The sequence below is a fragment of the Cyanistes caeruleus genome, chromosome 15 (assembly GCF_971803275.1).
Source record: "Cyanistes caeruleus chromosome 15, bCyaCae1.hap1.1, whole genome shotgun sequence".
Classification (NCBI taxonomy): domain Eukaryota; kingdom Metazoa; phylum Chordata; class Aves; order Passeriformes; family Paridae; genus Cyanistes; species Cyanistes caeruleus.
In genome coordinates, this window is record NC_141715.1 from 7,119,699 (window position 1) to 7,139,118 (window position 19,420).

General features: G+C 46.7%; 2 protein-coding genes across 52 annotated transcripts; one reads left to right on the top strand and one right to left on the bottom strand.

Moving 5' to 3' along the window:
• The first annotated feature begins 2,857 nt into the window (after positions 1–2,857).
• HNRNPH1 (heterogeneous nuclear ribonucleoprotein H1) lies at positions 2,858–18,473 on the top strand. Of its 50 annotated transcripts, none has more exons than XM_086852231.1 (16): positions 2,969–3,110; positions 3,673–3,784; positions 9,686–9,745; positions 10,502–10,639; positions 11,451–11,606; positions 11,807–11,950; positions 13,447–13,585; positions 14,579–14,757; positions 15,011–15,082; positions 15,161–15,294; positions 15,461–15,596; positions 15,748–15,831; positions 15,960–16,010; positions 16,865–16,927; positions 17,030–17,122; positions 17,578–18,473. In XM_086852231.1, exons 2-16 carry the CDS (start codon positions 3,736–3,738, stop codon positions 17,655–17,657), a joined length of 1,578 nt encoding a protein of 525 aa, XP_086708357.1. In that variant the 5' UTR covers positions 2,969–3,110; positions 3,673–3,735; the 3' UTR covers positions 17,658–18,473. The 50 variants fall into 50 exon arrangements, with proteins under 50 accessions (XP_086708388.1, XP_086708357.1, XP_086708382.1 ...); XM_086852227.1 differs by lacking the exon at positions 16,865–16,927 and adding an exon at positions 16,342–16,425 and having other exon boundaries at positions 2,973–3,110; XM_086852216.1 differs by lacking the exon at positions 16,865–16,927 and adding an exon at positions 16,342–16,425 and having other exon boundaries at positions 2,973–3,110; positions 17,693–18,473.
• On the bottom strand, positions 4,356–9,583 carry LOC111945349 (deoxycytidine kinase 2). 2 transcript variants are annotated; one of them, XM_086852270.1, is made up of 7 exons: positions 8,794–9,583; positions 8,080–8,195; positions 7,485–7,678; positions 7,133–7,280; positions 6,779–6,894; positions 5,317–5,416; positions 4,356–4,653 (listed from the first exon to the last, which is right to left on the bottom strand). In XM_086852270.1, exons 1-7 carry the CDS (start codon positions 8,891–8,893, stop codon positions 4,615–4,617), a joined length of 813 nt encoding a protein of 270 aa, XP_086708396.1. In that variant the 5' UTR covers positions 8,894–9,583; the 3' UTR covers positions 4,356–4,614. The 2 variants fall into 2 exon arrangements, with proteins under 2 accessions (XP_086708396.1, XP_086708397.1); XM_086852271.1 differs by lacking the exon at positions 5,317–5,416 and having other exon boundaries at positions 4,411–4,653; positions 8,794–8,990.
• Positions 18,474–19,420: the final 947 nt, after the last annotated feature.

A 19,420-nucleotide genomic window follows, 5' to 3' on the forward strand; every position in this document is an offset into this window, starting at 1 on the left:
TTCTAATGCTGCAAAAGTGAAATGGTGACAGGCCTGGGTTCCACTGACAGAGAAACACCGGGCTGATGAACTCTCAGCCCAGCCCTGAAAGGGTGCAACCATCAAGGGAGCAGAACTCTTCATTCTCCCAGTGGCAAAGGATGGTGAGCACAAACTGTGGATAAGCTGATGGCACAAAGGGAAGGATGATAGAGTCTAACAGTGCAGCAATGGCCTCAAAGAGAGTAAGGGACTTGGGTATCTGTTTTCCACTAAAACAGTGTTTATCAGCCTCTCCATCTGTTTTCCAGCTTGGCCTCTTAGTGAATTACAGTTTAAGAAAGGTGGGAAACATGAGCTGCACCCAATCTGTGCTGCAGACCACCATTTTCAGAGAAATGAATAAAGGTAAAAAACAAAAGTGAAAAGGAAAGAGTGTGGCCAAAAAATCCTCTTAAATTGTCCAAAGCAAACATGGGAGGGAGACTGCACTGGTAAAGCTGTGAAGCAGCAGCATTAGTGGGTGATGAACGTGGTCACGTTATCTAATATGGCAGAACACACATCATGCATTTTTAATAGCATTGTTTAGCTTCTATTTGTCACAGCTAGAGGTTGTTTTGAAAGGCATGGGAAATAACAGAAAGGTTATAATTGAATGGTAGGGCTTTTGACTGGAGGTCACACACAGAGAAACATGCAAAAGCATTTGTAGTATAAGACTTCCATGTATTCCCTGTTTTCAGAGCCCACATGAAAAACAAGTCAGCTGCAGCAGTGTTTACTGAGAATTAATCAGGTTTGCAGATTAAGTGTAAGATCCTGAATTATAGATGCTTATATGCAAACATAAGGCACATGCAACACACATAGCTGAGATATGAAAAATGAACTCTGATGGTGGCAGCAGAAGAAATGGGTAACAGCAAAGGAGGAAAGGGAAGGCGCATACAGTGATGATGGACTGAGTTCTGTTGTCTCTTCAGAGCAGGCATTTAAGTTCTGATCAATTCTCCCTGTAATGGCAAATGCTGATCCATGAAAGAATCATTGGTAATTATTTTTTGCATTGCAAAAATGTCTCCAAAACCTACTCAGAAATGAGCATCTGCTTCACTCCCAGACACGTAGAGTGTTTCCATATGTTTGGATGACTACAGAACCCTCAAAGCAGAGCTGCAGATTTTTGCCATTATCTTCTTACCCTGGAAAGATGTGCAAGCAAGATAACAAAGAGAGACTGGTATAAAACAGAAAATTATTGACCAGGTAGCAGGTTTCAAGAGCTTACTTCAGTCCAGCTTAACACTCCACATGTTTTATGCATCTGTCTGCAGGCTAGACTGGAGCTCTCCATGAACCTGCAGAGAATTTGGGATGTTGCACACAGGCTGTGACTATCTGGCAGATTTCTACTCTGGAGGCCACCTCTTTGCCCATTTTCTACCTGATACAACACCCAGCAGGCTGAGCTTGGCTTGGATTATGGCCCTTACTCCTCCAGCTGACTTGAATGAGGCAAAACTTTTGGGAATGCAATTGGGAAAATGAGAGCAGCTCCTTTCCCCTGCTGTCTGGGCAGCAGATGCCTTTCCCCATTGCAGGAATGAAACAGTGAAATTCTGATGTAGATTAAAGTCCTTTCAGGAAAAAACAGGTACCCAGAGCTGCAGCATGAGCTGTGACAGACACACTGGAGTTCAACTGGGTCTGCTGGAGGGGAAGGTATAGGTGTCAAGTTCACACCATAAAACAAAATGCCAGGTAAACATGATATCCAAATCCTAGAAGAAATCATGAAAAGAAGATCCTGTACCAATGTTTTCAGGAAGATTTTTACCTCCTGTATCCCTCTGTGCAAGTGCTCACATACCATGGGACCACCCCCATGTGAAAAATCACTTAACCAGCCAGGGCCTCTGAGGAAAATGGCTGCTCTGTCAGCAGTAATTCCATTTGAATTGTTAATTATTTTTGTCTTTCAAACACAGCATATACATTGACTAATCACAACTCTTCTGATAACTATTTATGTGTTTGCTTGCCCCTGCTGCTCACAGTCACGTTCTTTCCCTGAATGTGACTGTACCAAACTCACTGTGGGATACATCAAAGGCAAACTGAGTTTTTTGTCTAAGATTAGTAGCAGTTACATATTTGCAGAAAGAAGTCATATGACCTTTCTTCTAACACTGGAAGGATATCCAGAACTTCTTGTCAGTGTGAACACAGGATGATTTTAATTTCCTAAGAGTCCCCTAAAGAAAGGTTTTACATCAGACTCCTGTTAAACTAAATAAACATAAGATCAAGAAAATATTAAGCAAATCAGGCTTCATTTCTCACTCAAAATTAGATAGCAAGAGAATAGCCATTACAGCTCTCTTTAAAGCCATTTAATCACATGGATCATGATGCATAAACAACACAAAACCCATTTTCTGCCCTTTTTCAAATGGAGTAATGGGGACTAAAAATACAATCAGGACTAATAAAATGACACACAGTAAATGTATCCCAGTGTATGGATATTAATACACACTATAAAAAGTCAAAAATTATCATTATATCACTGCTCGAAACGCAAAGGCCTCAAAGGGGATTAGCAAAGGGATTTGCTTTTACACTAACACTCGGCCAGAAACAAAGCTTGGAGTCGATGCCACACCTCCACAGTCCTAAGGTCACCTCTTATCTGTTCAATCCCATAGCAAGGCTCCCTTGTAGCTATTTTAATCTGAAATTGCTTCAGCTTATAATTCTTTGTGGAGACGGTCTGTCTGGTTGGGAGAGCGGGGTCTGAGGGCGCAGAGGGCATGTGAGAAGTGGCCATTCCCAGCACCCACTCGGGGATTCCAGGCGCAGCTCCAGCACAGGAACCTCCTGTGCCAAACCCCAGCGGCCCCAGCAGCGCCTGAGCGGGGCCTGCTCAGGCCGGGCTGCGCTCCCCAGGCCCGGGCTGCCACACCGCGGCCCTCGAGGCCTCCCCGGCCAGGCCCGCGCAGGCCCCGCCGTGCCCGGCCCCCGCCGCGGCGGGAGGCGGAGCCGAGCCCAGCTGACGCCGGCGGCGGGCGGTGCTGCAGTGCGCGGAGCCGCCGATCGCCGCCGGAGACCCGCAGCTGCAGCTCGCCGTGAGCGGGGGTTCCGGGGGAACGGGGACGGGTGGGGGACGGCGGGGCGGACGTGGAGTGGGGGGACAGGGCCGCCGCCATGTTCGGGAACCGGGTAGCGGAACGGGCGGGGTCGGGACTCGAACCGGAGCCAAGGCTGGGGGCAGAGACTGGAACCTGGGTCCCTGGAGACTCGAACCGGGGTCCCCCGGCGGGCGCGGGGACTACAGGGGCTCGCAGGACCCCCGGGGCGGTCGCGCGCTCCCCCCTCCATTACTTCCCCCCCCCCGTCGCGCGCGCGGGGGGCCGGACGTGACTGGCTGCGTTCAATTTGTCACGCGGCCATTGGCTGGCGGGGGCGGGCGGCGCGTGACGTCAGCGCGCGGCGCTACGCGGCCGGCGGCCATTTATAGGCGCGGAGCGGGCGCTGCGCAGCCGGAGCGAGCGGGGGGTACCGAGAGCGCCGGCGGTTGTATCGCGACCCATCCCTGCGGGAGTGCTGAGAAACCTCCCACGGAGCCTCGATCCATCTTCCCCGAGCTCCCCTTCGGCCGCCGCTGAGCTTTTGTTTCTGTTCGCGCAGCGCCTGAGCGCCCCCGCCCAGCTTTGTTCTTCTTGCGGCCCCTGCGGGGAAGGCGCGGCCAAGATGGACCCTTGTCACACCGAGGAGACCGAGGGAGAGATCCCCGGCTTGGGTAAGGCCCAGCGACGGCGGGCGGGGAGGGGGTGGCTGGAGGGAATGGGGAGGGGGCGGATGGGCGACCGGACCCTCGTGGTGCCGCCCGCCCGGGCCCGGTGCCGCGGAGGCCCCACGATGGCGCGGGAGCGGGGGGGGGGGGCGGCGGGGACGGGCCCGGCCGCGTGCGCCGCTCAACCCCCCCCGCCCGCCGCGTGCGTCGTGTCGGGCGGGGCCGCGGGGGCTGCCCGGGGTCGCTGTCCCGCCTCCACCGCCGCAGCCGCGCCCCGTGCTGGGGGGGGTGTGGGGGAGGGGTGGGCGTCAGATCGCAAACGAGATAAGCGTAAATTACAGTTTATTACAGGTCTAACGTCCAGCCTTAAGTAGCGTAAAGCCGGTGGAAACGGCCACTCAGTAAAGCAGAAGTTGAAAGTAAAGGTTTCTGGACGCCATAACAGTCTCGTCTTAAAATGGTGAACCCGTGCCAGTTATTGCAAAACAATCCTGCTCAGCGCCTGCTATCTGTTTACTGGGTGTCGGCCTCTGACGACTGCTGAGCTCCCCCGCGGGGAGAGCAACTCCAGAGGCAATAGGATTTTTAAAGTCTTTATTAACTAGCAGAGAATGTTCAGGAAAAAAAAAACATTATCAAAGCACCCCATGTTTATTCTTTTTTAGCTATACAAAAAGATCTATCAAAACCCACAGAGCTCAGAGAACGAGAAAAATAAACAACTTTGTTTTTACATTTCAGGCTTGCTTTAAAATAAGCTATACACAGGTAATGCATTTGTTTAAATTTTTGAACACACAGATTGGCAGGTGAACTTCACTGACTTATTATTCGAATTAATTTTCATCTTCCAAAGAAGTCAGGAACGACTTGACCTATTAAAAAAAATGTATATGTATTATTTGTTACATGAAAAGCTAAAGTATCAGGCTTTTCCCTTTATTTGGGAAGAAATTTTCTGTTACTATAGTTTTCCAGGGATGTTTTGCCCTACATTTAATTCAAGACCTGAAATGCATGTGGCGTTTCAGAGGGGTGAAGTAGAAGATGGCATGTCTGAGTGTCTGTTCAAAACGAAGCTATTAATTGCTGGTTTCCATGAGAATGTAATGACAAATACCTCCGCAGTTAAGCATTGTGCTCCCCTTAGAAGTTTATTTAGAGCTGTTTAATTGAGGGAATTAGTCTTGGCTTAAAGGAGTCATTCTTCAGTAATCTTAAATTGATGACCCAGAACAAGATGAAGAAAATGGTTTATAGGGTTTGCTAAAAGAGTACTTCCTCATGCTTTTAAATATTAGGTGGATTTTTTTTTTTCCCCCTAACCCACAACTCCACCAGAATTTCTTTAGGTATGTACTTCTCAAGTCATGCCTTTCCTTTTAATTAGTAAAACATCATTTTAACCTCTTTATTACCACCTTGTCTCCTCAAATGGGTGTTCATTCCCCCCCCTCCCCCCGTTTGGAAGTGTCACTGCTTGAATGATAACTGCAGAAGAAAAGCAGATATAAACCCCCCCACTACTTGATACTTACTTTATCAGTTAAGTACTCTTGTTTAATTTTATCATTCTTAAAATCTTCATTAACATCCAAAACTAGAATAGGAATCTCCTTAATGTTCTCAAAATCAACTCTGTTGAATGGAAGAACATGGTTTGAGTAAAAACTACATGAAATACTGTGTATTCAAGACCCCTGCTCTTGATGACCACATGCACCTGAGATGTTGATGCCTAAAACGTAAATACAAAGCCCATATAAAGTTTGTCCTTAATCACTCTTTATATATTTCACAAATGTGAACTCTTAGTATCTATCTGTAATGTACAGGTTGGGGAGAAGATTTTTCCATAATTTCCTTTATCTCATTCTTGTCACAAAATCAATTACCAAGAGTTGATTTTGTAAGATGAAGTATTTTTTTTCAAAATCTCCCTTGTCCTGTATCTTCCCCCACCTAATCCACTTAACAAGATGCATTTTAAAAGCTTCCTTTCATGAGGATAATGTCTTCAACAGGTTGTGAGAGTGATATTTAAAATGTCTTGGACATAAGCAGGACCATTTTGGCTTCTGTTTAGGAACAGATAGGAGCCAGTAGTAAGTAATTATTTTCAGTGTGGAAAGCATTTTTAAAACGCAGTATTTGTGCTGAACAACGTCCTAACTTGTGCTCAAACACTTAAGTGTTCCTGTTATAGACAGAGGAAGTGCTTGCTTACAGGTATGGAATGAGTACACACAGGTTTGGAATGAGTACACAACATAAACATTCCCAAAATTCAACACTACGCACTGCCTTCTGTCTCCTAAGCATTTGGGTCATCCTATGTGAAACTCCAGCAAGTAGATCAAACTGATAATGTACTTTTGCTGGAATTGTAATGTTTCCCATTCAGTAGAATATGTTGGACTCCTCTAGGGAAAAGTCTAGAGTATGCTTTAATGTTCAGAGATTCCTTAGATGGGAAAGCCAGTAAGAGTCAGTAAGGAAGTTGAGGGAAGGTGTGCAGAGATCACTCAGTTGCTGATTAGGTTTCTTGTGTGTAACAGGTCTGCCAAAAGTCTGATTATTGTTTAAACTGAAGTTAAGATTAATATTTAAACTTTGTTGAAATAGAGTCTTGCTAGTTTAAAGGTAGCTAGGGCCTTGTCTTGCCCCTTACATTGCAACAGAAACTGCATGGTGAGAAATGTATGATTGACCCCTGAACGTCATTTTCAGTGTCATATTCCTGAGTCCTTCCAACTAGCAAAATCCATATCCTTGCTGGCATTAAAACTGTAAAGCTTCCTAGTTGAAGTTAATGCTTAACAAAGGTTTTAAATTAGATGAAGTTCCATCTGAACTGACCCAGCCTGAAATGGGTGTAAATACAAGTCTGTTAATCTGCCTGAGTGAAACTAGACAATCTAAATTCTATAAAACTAAGGCTTAAGGTAGGAAAGAGCCTTGCCTGCAAGTTAAAACTTGCTACAGAAAATGTATTCCTACCTCATAGTCCTTTCATGAAGCCAGGTTTCATGTTTATAGTGGAGGTTTTCCAAATACTCAAGCTCAATTCCTTGCTCCTCTTCTCTTCCCCTCATCTGTAGTCTTTCCATGCATTTCTAGGGAGAAAAAAAAAAAAGTATAAACTTGGTCATTAGTCATGTGTTGTAGGTTAAATCAGCTAAACGGATCAAGTGGCCCTTAACTTGGAAGGACTAATGCTGGACATTAGTGAGCATTAATTTAAATGCTTGGCTGAACATAAATGAGTTAAATCTAGAAAAATTTTCTTATACCCTCTTAAGCCTCTGGAAAATGAATTTGGAACTGAAAAACCTCTATTTTTAGTGAGCATACCTGAGGTGTGGTTCTGAGATAGATCATGCCATCCAGTTCTATATCTGATTGAAACTGATTCAGAAGCCATGTGTGCCAGTCCTGATAAATAGACCACTCTGTTTCATTAATGTTTCCAGACTCGAACAGGTTAGAAGCAAATACGTATCTGCAATGCAAGACATCAGTCTCATGCCAGGAATAACAAAAGTGAACTACCAAAACATTGGTCATTAGAACAGAATGATGGTATTGAAAAAAAAAAGCCTTAAGCCTGCTCCCTTGCAGATTTTAAAGTGTTTTCTCAGCTTCATATCTTCAAAGCTCTGGAAACTGTTAATGTGAGTTCTTGATGTGCTGTGGGAGTAATTACCTGTCACTGTATACAGATCTCTCGAAAAATTGCACTGGATGTTCTGCTTCAAGTAGCTTGGCTGAGACAGGTTTTAATTGTGCTTTTACTCGGCTCAAGCAGGCGTAAGTCTGAAATGTGTAAGCCCATCTTGTGGGTTTGTCATACAGCATTTGAAGTAAGTTTCCTCCACTCTTCTGAGATGTTGAAAGTTCCTAGAAGGCAAGGGAAAAAAGTTAATATGAATGTACTGCTTTTCTTAATCCAGAATTCTGATTTAAGTAAGAATTGATGGCTTTCTTTTTATTACTAAGAAAATGCTTAGGCATAGGACCTAAGATCTTGACTCTTTTTCCTCAGGTAATGGTGGTTTTCATGGATAGCTTCTTTGAGTAGTTTGAGTCACAGATTTTAGTGTGATTCCCATGGAGTAGGGGATGTGATTTGGAACATACATTCAGCAATATCTTGCCTTTAGAATTTGAGTGCCTGACCAACTGTGGTATGATAGTGGGGATGACTGGCCGATGCAGACTAAGTATAGCTGGATTTTGGCATAGCTCCCTGGTTGTGGAACTCCCTGCAGTTTCTTCTGGCCCAAACTCTGCATACCCACCTCATACTCATCCTCGGCTGTCTGGATGTTGCACCACTTAGCGATGGGCTCGGGGATTATCTCCCACTCATCGCTGTTTTTCTCCAGCAGCTTGACAAACGTTGACTTGCCGGCAGCTGCGGAAGATTAGAGCAGTTCACAAAGGGGTGGGGGTTGATTGCTCTGGTGCTATTGATGGACAGGGTTTGAGGCTGTTGAGGTGCGGGGCCGGCCGGGTGCGCCGAGAAAGCAAACAGCGCTAATCTGCCACGCCAGAGGGGCCGCGCCCGGCCGGGCGGGCGGTGAGGGCTGCCGAAGAGCAGCCGACATTTTAGGAGCGGCGGTGGCGGGCGGAGCTTGGCGAGAGAGCGAGGGAGCGACCGCGCAGGCGCTGGGACTTAGCACGGGTGGGAGCGAGCCAGCGCTGGAGCCCCGAGCTGGCCAGGAGGCACCGGGGGTTTGTGTTCCCGAGCCCGCCCTGCGCCTTGGCGTGACTGACGGACACCCTGCCCGGGGGGCTCCCCGTCCGCCCCAGCCTTGTTCCGGGCTCTCGGATCCCGGTGCGGCTCTCCCTGCAGAACCCCCCGCTGCCCGCAGAGCCGCGGGGACAAGCGCCGCAGCCGCGCCCCTCTCTCTCCCAGTGTCCCCTGGCCCCTTGGGCTGCTCGCAGCCTGAAACACCCCCCCCCCCGGGACTCCCCTGCCACCCTGAGCCGTCCCGCACCGCCGAGCTCACCGATGTTCCCCTCGATGGAAATCTTCCTGAGGCGCTTTTGGAAGCTGGATTCGAGGGAGCCGGCGGGGCTCTTGCAGTGCCGCTTGGCGGGGGTAGACATGGCGGTGCCGAGCGGGAACTCAAGGGGTTCCCAGCTGCTCCGGCGCACTTTAAGCGTCCCGCCAGGCGGGTGGGCGGGATGGCCGCTTCCCGCCAATCCTCCCAGAGAAAAGGCGGAGGCGCTGCCCCCTCCCCCGCTCCTGCCCAGCTCCCGCCGCCGCCGTGTTACAAAATGGGCGTTCGGCAAGTGAAATGGAGAAGAGAGCTTTGTGCAGGAAGTGACTGTAGCACGGTTCCACTTAATGATCTAATTTGCATTTCTGTAAGCGGGTTCGCCATGTTTGATTTACTTATGTAAACTTGAGCATGCACTGGGGAAAAAAAAAAAGTTAAAAAGCCTCCAGCTGTGGGGGAGGGGTAGTTATTTGTAATCCAGAACACGTCAAAGAAAAAGTTACATGAGAGATGTAGGCTCAGTTTGTTTTGGTTCTGACTGGAGAAGAAATACTCGTGAATGAATGGTGTTCAGCCGGAGACTAAGAGCAGCTTCTGGGCTCCAAATACTTGTGTCAGGGGTTCTAGAAGCTTGCATAACTGTAGGCATGGGTCCTGTATCACCTGCATAGACAAGTTGAAACATGAGCTGGTTATCCAACGGGAAAGGGGATGGAGGATTCTTAAATGATGAGTTATTCCAGTTTCCTCTTTCCTCCTCGGTAATATTGAGATTCAAGGTGATATCTAGCTAGGTCTGGTGTGTTTGGAGGAAATGGGAGGGAATTAACTTTTCCGTACTTTTATGATAATTGTGACCCATTGTCTCTTCTTTCCCCATCTCCTCCAAACACACCAGGCTTCAGTGACCGAAGCGAGCAGATTGTTTCACGTGGGGTAGCGTCAGCCTTTGAAGCTGGTAAGTGCTAGTTCCCACACGCGGTGTGTGCAGCCAGAGCGCTCCGGTGTCCGCGCCACGCGGGAGCCGCGACGGGCCGGGGCGGGGGCGCGCGGGGCACGCGCAGTGCGGCGAGCGGCGCCCAGGGCGCGCGGGGCCGGGGCTTTGTTCAGCGGGCGGCGCGTGCGCACAGGCGGCGCGCGGGGTCTTGGGGGCGGGGCCGGGCTGCACCGGGGCACATGCGCGCCCCGCACCCGCCCGGGCCACGCCGCTGCCGGTACCGTGCTCGGCGCAGGGCTCGCGGTGCTCAGTACCCGCTCGCCACACGCTGCTTTCTGCAAACCGGCCGCGGGCGCTGCGCCATCGCCGGGGGCCGCGGGCCCGCCAGGGCGGCGTCTGGGACCGCGCTCTTTGTGCGGAGGAAAGCCCGGCCCAGCGGAAGCGGGAGCATCCGCCGCCATTTCCTAGCGCGCTCTCGCTACAGGCTCGCCTGCTCGCTGCCGCCTGACCGGGACTAGGCGCCCTCCGGACAGCGGATCAGGCTCGGAGCCCTAGAACCAGCGCGGAGCCCCACCATGTGTGCGTGCGGGGAAGGGGCAGGGCGCGGGCCGGGGGCGGGAGCGGCGCCGTGTGTGTGAGGCGGCAGCGCCTAAGGCAGAGGAGGATCAGGGAGGGCCGGCCGGGGCACAGGCCAGGGGGGCCGCCGGGCGCTCTGAGGGGGTGCGGGTGGCGGCCGTGCTGAGCAGTATCTCAAAGGACCCGTTCTGGTCTTTCCAGCAACCACAGAAGCAGAGACAGAGCAGAGCCTCACCCCCAATGTGATGCTCAACACAGAGAGCAGCGAGGGATATGTGGTGAAAGTCCGGGGGCTGCCTTGGTCCTGCTCCACTGAGGAGGTGCAGAGGTTCTTCTCCGGTAAGTGGGGCGGTGGGGGGAGTAAGAGGTGTGGGAGAGGGGCTGGCCGCTGCTACCAGGTCTGAGTCCCTTCCAGGGACGCTTGGCAGTGGGAATATTGTAGTGAGCAGGACGCATTCAGTAGCCAGTGCAGTTTGTAGTGCAACAAGTGCTTCAGCCAGAACCTGGTATGCAAAGCTATGTTCACGCAGCACAGAGGAGCTTAGTGTCTGAATTGCTGGGATAGCCGCAACTGCCTTTGCTGCTTGAGTAACTAGGAGAGAGAGGGTTCTATTTTAAAGAAAATTCAACCTGAAGCAAGAATTTTGAAGCTAAATCAGTTTACTTCTTGTGTTGTCCCAATAGACTCTTAAGTGTGTATCCTTCCCCAAATTCTCAGCATTCTGCAGTAATAAATACTGGTGATAAATATATGCTTTCTGCAGTGACTAGAGCTTTTAAAACTGCTTCAGGAATTTGCTGTATTGGACTCTGTTCTGATTTACTTTATTGCATTTACACTGGTTGTTAATATTATTTATTTCACACTAATAAGAAAGTTAAGATCAAAAGCAGATAGTACATTCAACTTGAGGCAGAAAAGCTTTGGAAATGGGTAATTTGTATTTTCCTAATATTGATCTGTAGGCTAACTGCAGTTAGCATCTTGGTTAATTAGTCATTTTTAAGTTATAACAAGAACGCTGCTAATTTTGTTGTTGTGGTGTAATTGGTACTCAGTACATTTTTTTGTTTTAGCTTTCTGAAACTTCAAAAGTAACACTGTTCCTATAATAATTAATGTAATTCTGCCCTCCTGTTTAATTTTCAGATTGCAAAATTCTGAACGGGGCTTTGGGTATCCGTTTCATCTATACCAGGGAGGGCAGACCAAGTGGAGAAGCATTTGCTGAACTTGAGTCGGAGGAAGATGTGAAACTGGCCCTGAAAAAAGACAGAGAAACAATGGGACACAGATATGTTGAAGGTTTGACTTAGTTGGTCTAGTAACTGACTACACTGTGTTTGTGCTTGACGGGTTTTTGGTAAATTGCTTTTCTTGTCTCTTTAAAATGCATGTGAAAGGACAGATGGACTTGCATATCATAAGTTGACTAATTTCAAGGCAAATGGCTGTAAAAACTCTTCCCTACTCCAGAATGCATTAATTCTAAGTGCCTTTTACAGTTTTCAAGTCAAACAACGTTGAAATGGATTGGGTTCTGAAGCATACTGGTCCCAACAGCCCTGATACAGCTAATGATGGTTTTGTACGTCTTAGAGGACTCCCATTTGGCTGTAGTAAAGAAGAAATTGTACAGTTTTTTTCAGGTATGTGGGATAAAAGTAGTAGCTGTAGCACTATTGGTTTATGCTAAAAAACCCCAACAAACCAAAAAGCATGGATTGCCCAGTAGTACTGCCCAACAGTATTATCATGGGTATTAAAAGTAAATAAACCAATTCTTCACTAGTTTTCTGGGCATGACAAATCCTTTGGATTACTTCCTAAAGTACTTGATAACTAAATAATTTAGGGAAAGCCAAAAAGGTGCTTGAATTTATACTTGGTGGGACCTGCTGTTTCAATTAAGGATTATAGAAAAATGTCTTGCTTTCCAAATAAAGCTGAATATTTCGTGTGGGAGGATATTTCTACCCCTAGCCTTGGCTGATTTGCCCTGGTCAGTGAAGGGTGTAGAACACCCTCAGCACTGGGCTCTGTGTGAGGAGCAGGTTCTCAGTAAGGGTCCATGACCTCTTCCCTACATAGAGCTAGTATTGAAAAAAAATCAGAGAAAACCTGCTAAACTCTACCCAAGTACAGATTAGCCCCTTTCTCTTCCTATGGGGAAAAAAAACCCCACCACAGACCCCTGAAATTGCCTAGCTCAAAGTTTTTATGGATGAAGAGATAATGTCTTGTTTTGACTAATTTTTACTTTTTTGCAGCTGTTTTATGTTTTACAAACTGGAATTAGACTATTAAAATGTCTAAGAATGGAATCTGTTGATTGTTTAGGATTTCACTTGTTATTTTCAAAATACTAGATTTTTAAATGTTTTGCTATAACAAGATATGATAGAGGATACTGTTTTGCTTTAAAATACAGTAGAAACATTTCCAGTTTTACAGTCTCAGAAGTTGTTTTTTTGTTTTCTGAATTGGTGATATGAACAAGAGCAATTTCTAAGTATGTGCATTTTAAACTGTTTTTCTTACATGGTGAAGTAATTCAAGCTTTATAAGTTGTTTATGTGCTTATTATACAAAATGTCTCTTCTGTTCAGGAACTAATATTTGAAAATGGCTTCATGATTTTTTTCTTAATTAAGCACTCCTAAAGATTAAAAAAACCCAACAAAACAATGCTGAAACTTAATGTTTGCATAAGACTAATTATTTTATCTAAGTGACCTCTAGTAAAATTACTTGTTCTATATAAAACTGTTTAACTTGCTGTGTTTGAATTTTAAGTTCTCTTAAAAAGTTCATCTTAAATACTTTCACAGAATTGACGAGGTTTGTAATAATGTGTGAAGTTCTTAACGCACCCTGCATTAGATGCCTTCTCTGAGGGGCTGTCCCTGACCCTCAGAGCATTTCTGAGCTCTGCAGGGTGGGTTAAGAACCTGAACTGAATGGTATGTGATCATGGAGCTCTTTGTTGACGTGCCTTTTTTATTCTGGTGTTCTAGAATCAACATACCATTTGCTTAAAAGTGTTTAAATTCTGGTGTTTTTAAAGCTATAAGAAAAAACTCATGACTGGGCTTGTGATGTTAATATTGCCCCCCTACTGGGGTTATTTGTCCTTGGGTTGAAGGGTTGGAAATCGTGCCAAATGGGATAACATTGCCGGTGGACTTCCAGGGGAGGAGTACGGGGGAGGCCTTCGTGCAGTTTGCTTCACAGGAAATAGCTGAAAAGGCTCTAAAGAAACACAAGGAAAGAATAGGGCACAGGTGGGGATGGATGGTTGGTTGGCTCTGTCACTTTTCTTATGGTAAACAATTAAATCCATATTCTCTCTTCTGAAAATGTTAACACCCAAATCAAAACAGTGTTTTGGTCTCTAACTTGGTGATGAGTAAAGATATTGATTGCTATAGTGTGTGTGGCACAGACTATTAAATCTACCCAAAAATATAGGAGAAAATTGAGATAAACTAAAACGTGCTTTGGAAAATGAGTCATAACAGGCATTCAAAACTACAGTTTGGAAATGACAAAGTTGAGAGACTATGGCTTTAACTTCTCAAATAGCACCAATTCTGCCTTTAGCTCTAAAGACATGCACAGTATTCTTACTACCATAAGAAAATGTGATACTTTCTAAACTTGTTTTATAAGTTGAAATGTAACAAAATTACTTACTTGTATTAATCTTCAATGTAATAAGCATAGCTTTCAAGAAATTGTCACAAAGGGTTTTTATTCAATTTTACTTGTGACTATTTTTCATTGAAGCATGCACCTTATGCCTACGCTGAATTACTGAAGCATAGGCTGGGTTCAGTAGTACATGCAGAGCTATCTGTGGCATCCTGGTGGGTTAAACTCTCGGTGGAGATCGGGTTTTTAACCCTCTGTTTCCGTTGCCTTGAGCAACTATGCTGAGTTGAGTGGACACCAGTCCCTCCTACATTGTTTGACTAACTTTTTAAACTGGGGGGAGGTGGGTGGGGAAATCGGTATTGCTCCCCCACCCTTAAGGTTGGGATACTGCAAAGTATGTGGAGCACAAACCCTTCAGTAATTTTAATTTCTTGAAAATACACTGATTTAAATGTAATGTAGTGCTAATAATAGTCATTGCCTACATAATGTTAAGAAACCTGGCTTAAAATTACTGCCAGTGTCAAGGCTATGACTAAATGGCTTGTTGTAATGTGAACTTGTGAGGTGTTTGTGGAAGGAATCAAAGACTGACTTCTCCCTGTGCAAACACTTTGTAGGTACATTGAGATCTTCAAGAGTAGTCGAGCAGAGGTGCGCACTCACTATGACCCTCCCCGCAAGCTGTTGGCCATGCAGAGACCTGGTCCGTACGACAGGCCTGGCCTGACGCGCGGATACAACAGTCTGGGTAGAGGAAGTAGCTTGGAGAGAATGAGGCGTGGAGCCTACGGAGGAGGTAAGTGCACGGAGGCCCAGGGAGCTGCTCGTTTGAAAAGCAGCAACTCTTGGACCTGTTAGTGTATCCCCAGCTGTATGTGTGTCCTTGGCCTTAATTCTTGTAGAAGAAATGAAATGCTGTAGAAGAAATGAAATGTTGTAGTGGTCATTGTTTGCAGTGTGTACTGTGTATTTGGATCTTTCTGTAGTCAAAATGAAAGTTTATTTGGATCTTTGTGTAGTTGAAATGAACATGTCCAATCTATTTCTAGGTTATGGAGGTTATGATGACTACAATGGGTATAATGATGGCTATGGGTTTGGTTCTGATAGATTTGGAAGAGGTAAGGATCTCTAATAGGAACAGTAACTGAACTTACGACATGTCCCAAAAGAAACTAAAATACATCTGAAAGACCTAGAATGGACTCTTTTCTCCGCAGGGATGTCGGACCACAGGTACGGCGACGGATCGTCCACCTTCCAGAGCACGACCGGCCACTGCGTCCACATGCGAGGTCTGCCCTACAGAGCCACAGAGAATGACATCTACAACGTGAGTGCCTCATGCTGCTCCCCAGTGCATGGCTTTGGGTCCCAGGGTCTTTGTGGGACATGCCAGCTGCACTGCAGCTGGAGTGTTCCTCTGGAGAAAATGGCTTGTTGTAAACCCAAACTGTTGCATTGGTGCGTTTTAATCTGTGTGACTGTTCCATGTGTAGTTCTTCTCACCTCTGAACCCTGTAAGAGTACACATTGAAATCGGACCAGATGGCAGGGTAACCGGAGAGGCAGACGTTGAATTTGCTACTCACGAGGACGCAGTGGCTGCTATGTCCAAAGACAAAGCGAATATGCGTAAGTCCGACCGCTCAGAAGCGGTGGCTTTAGGGAGTTGACATCTGCTGCAACTGGAATGCCGAAGATTTCGGTGCAGTCTCACTTGCAGTGAGACAGGCAGTACAGGTTTGGTGTGAAATGCTCTCATGGGAAAACTTTCTTCTTCCAGAACACAGATATGTAGAGCTCTTCCTGAATTCTACAGCAGGAGGAACTGGTGGTGCCTATGGTAGTCAGATGATGGGAGCAATGGGTATGTAACTGTCTAACTGCACTTCCAAATAAGTGCTTGCTGTGGAAGCTGGCTTATTTTGTACAGCTCCTGCTTATTGTGTGCCTGGCATCAAAACTGAAATTCAACATTCTGTCTTAATCACACAGTCAAGGAGTCGGAAGGGGTAGTCCAGGATTGGAATACTAGCACGTTGCCAGGTACATAAACCTTTTGAGAATACATTTGAGCTTTAGTAGGTTGAATAAACTTGTGGTGCTGAGTGTGGTGTGCTTGGTGGAATGAGTGGCTTCTTTGGAAGTGTGGTAGTGCAAAATCTGGGAAATGCCTGTCCTTTTTATTTTCCTTCCCCTTCCCTATTTGGAATACCAGAACATAGTTCGGTGATGGAGGATGTATCTGTGGCATGTGACCCTGCCATTCAAGCTGAGTCTTGGTGGTGGTGAGAGAGAGATACTTGGAATTGGGAGAAATTGTCTGAATTGCTCTTGCAAACCCCAGAATTCTTAAATCTAAAATGTGTGTTTGTAGCACAAGTCTTAAATGCCTGTTGCTGTTGTGCCTCTAAGACAGATACCCTCCTGACACCCAGCTGGGCTGGTTTCGGAGATGAAGGTGGGGTTGGTTTCTGTGGGGGCTCCTTTCTTGGGGGGGTGGGGGTGTGTGGATACACTGTTACTTTTATAATATTTGGTTACAAAATGTTTGTAGTTTAATGCTGATACTGAAACTACAGAAAGTAGTATAGGCAAGTGATGAGGTGAGGAGGTGTTGTTTGATTAAACAGAGGTATCTGTGTCTGAGCCACAGCACTGCTGTGATGTGAGGCACAACCACTCTGGAGCAGGAATAAGTCTGTCAGGGCCATGTGCACATGACTGACTCCAGTTAATGAGCTGCTGTGCTTCTGAAAGAGCAGCACTCCTGTGTAAGGTCCTTTAAAGCTAAGATAAAGTCTTTTGGGGTATGTTACAGTACAAATCAATCCTGTTTAGTATAGTCCACAGAAATTGTAAAAGTAACTTCTAAAGTTCTTGTTGCTGCTTGATTGCAGGGATGTCTTTAGAAACCCCATCACTTTCCTTGAGCATGTTAAACTTCCCTTGGTGTGAGCAAGGTAGTGCCAGAGTGCAGGGGCTGTTGGTTGGGTGAGGGCTGGGGTTGATGATGAGCAGATCTTGACCGGCAAGTTCTTAATGTTTTTACCCTTAACTTAAAGGGAGCCAATCCAGTTACGGTGCTCCAGGCAACCAGCAGCTGAGTGGGGGTTATGGAGGAGGATATGGAGGTCAAAGCAGCATGAGTGGCTATGGTAAGAGCATTTCTTTCTTTGTTTCCATTGAGCCAGGTGCAGCTGGCTTAACATACCCTTCACTGGTGTTGAAGGGTTGTGTTCTAACATGGGCAGCACAGGCTCTGAAAGTTAAAAACGTGGCTTCTGTGACTTGGGGAATTGGGGGGGAAATCAATTTAAAGCTGCAATGGGGATCTGAGGGGGGGAAATGTGGAAAACTATTCTTAAAGGGGCAGGAAATGCCAGTCTCAGACTTGCATTGCTCTGATCACATCTTAATCCAAAAGCTGGAGACCAGCTTTGTTTAACCACAGTACAAATGGGGGAGGGGGTCATGGGAGGCTGGGTCCTCCCTATTCCCCCAGAGCAGTGGTAAAGCTCTGGCTTGGGAACGGGGTGATGCAGAGCTCGTGCTGTCGTTGAACATCCGATAACTGACTTTGGGTACGGAGCTGTAAACTGACACTTTGCAGCGTTGGGCACGGTAGACGGTATTTACGAGGTGGCCCAGCAAGGACAGGCGTTGGGGCAAGGATGCTTCGAGTCGGCCTGAGGCAGCTGTGAACCTGCTGTCGGTTTCCCCCTCAGACCCCGGGAGCCAGGGCGCCATGAACAGCAGCTACTACAGCAGTGGGAACCGCGCATCCATGGGAGTGAACGGCATGGGCGGCATGTCCAACATGTCCAACATGAGTGGTGGCTGGGGAATGTAACCAATCGCTGACTTTTGGTCACATCTTTTTTAAAAAACAAAAAAACAAAAAACTAAGTTTAACAGTTTTGCAATACGAGCTTGTGATTTATGCTTTACTGTAAGTGAATTCAGGATTGTTTTAAAACCTTTCAGGTTCAGTATTTTTGAACATACAGAAATGAACATTCATCTAGGATGTAATAACCAAGTAAAGACTATAACTGTTAAACAATTTGGAGCGTTTCTCAAGTTAGTTTTGTTGTAGGAGTGTATTTAAGCAGTAAGCGTATTTAGGTTAAAGCTGTTTGAATTATGTTAAATGTTGCTCTTATACCATATTACATCCAACACTGTTTTGAATACATGTTGAAAGAGACATGCTTTTTTGTAAAGAACCAATATAGGAGCTGTGTCTGAAAATCAAAGTGAACATTTGGCATGTTAGTTCTAGTTTATTTCTTTTAATATCCTGTAAGGCATGTTAAAGCTTTCTTTTTTTTAAGTTAATGGGGGAAACATGTTGAGACGCAATACGGCTACTTTAGGATTTTGGTCTTGGTGTTCGTATAAAATTCTGAGGCCTTGATTTAATCTTTCATTGTATTGTGATTTCCTTTTTAGGTGTATTGCGCTAAGTGAAACTTGTTAAATAAATCTTCCTTTTAAAAACTGGAACTCACTCCTTCTTGACCTCCAGCTTCTTGTAACTACACTCTCACCCATGTCCTCTGTGAGTGTTGTGCTCTTGCCCAGCAGCTGCTGAGCACTGACCCAGAGAGTGTTAACAGTGACACGGGGGGCACCACCCCCGCTGCTGGGGGTGCCCAGGGGGCCTTGGTTCAAAGCCTTGCATGGCTGTGCCATGAGCAGGGGCTCTGGGCGCTAAAACTCTGGGGCGGTGAGAGGTGATCTGTACTTCCCTGTAGGTATCAGTGGACTCAGCAGCTTACTGCAACCGTGTTTCAATAAATGCAACTTGTCAAATACCCTGCTTAAAGATGTGGTTTTGTAAGCAACATAGTTACAGCTTTTTGAGCACTGCACCTCCCCCTGAAATGACACACAATTTGGTTCTGTGCAGTGGCCATAGTATTTTCTTTGCCCTTTGTAGTAAACTCTTTGTTCTGAAGTGTTAAGAACCTGAGGCACCTGTCTACAGTGAGGAAAGCGCCCTCCTGTTCTGTAGCAGAGGAGTTGGAAGGGTGGAATTCTGAGCACTGGGTACTGCAGCTGTGGCTGGCTGCCATGAACACAACCTGCTGACAGCCCAGCTCAGTGGCCTCCTGGCCCTGCTGTGCCTCTGTTAGAGCTGGGTCAGAGTGGGGATCACCCCAGGTTTGCACTGTTTCACACGGAGCCTCTGGAAGAAGCTCACTTGGTCAAAGAGCTGCTCTGGAACCTGGGCCACTCACAGGTACTGTGGGGGCTGCTGGGGCCAGGGCTGCCTTCACTGTGCTGCAGCAACAGCCCCGTGCTCTGGCACAGGAACACAAAACTGCTTTGGGATCCCTGGTGCAGCAGAACAGGGACCTGGTGCCCCTGGGTCTGGGGCAGCAGCTGCTCCCCTCTGTCCCAGGGGTGCACACAGTGAACTGGAGTCACTGCCATTTTTTTTCTGGAAA

What these genes read in the sequence shown, in the direction of transcription:
- HNRNPH1 (XM_086852216.1), top strand. Translation starts at nt 3,736, where the DNA reads ATGGACCCTTGTCACACCGAGGAGACCGAGGGAGAGATCCCCGGCTTG. An exon ending in TCAGATGATGGGAGCAATGG is followed by an intron (nt 15,832 to 15,959) that starts GTATGTAACTGT and finishes TTAATCACACAG; the next exon opens with TCAAGGAGTCGGAAGGGGTA. An exon ending in GGCTGGTTTCGGAGATGAAG is followed by an intron (nt 16,426 to 17,029) that starts GTGGGGTTGGTT and finishes CTTAACTTAAAG; the next exon opens with GGAGCCAATCCAGTTACGGT.
- LOC111945349 (XM_086852270.1), bottom strand. Translation starts at nt 8,893, where the DNA reads ATGTCTACCCCCGCCAAGCGGCACTGCAAGAGCCCCGCCGGCTCCCTC. An exon ending in AGATCTGTATACAGTGACAG is followed by an intron (nt 7,281 to 7,484) that starts GTAATTACTCCC and finishes CTTGCATTGCAG; the next exon opens with ATACGTATTTGCTTCTAACC. An exon ending in AAGAGTACTTAACTGATAAA is followed by an intron (nt 4,654 to 5,316) that starts GTAAGTATCAAG and finishes TTTTTTTAATAG; the next exon opens with GTCAAGTCGTTCCTGACTTC.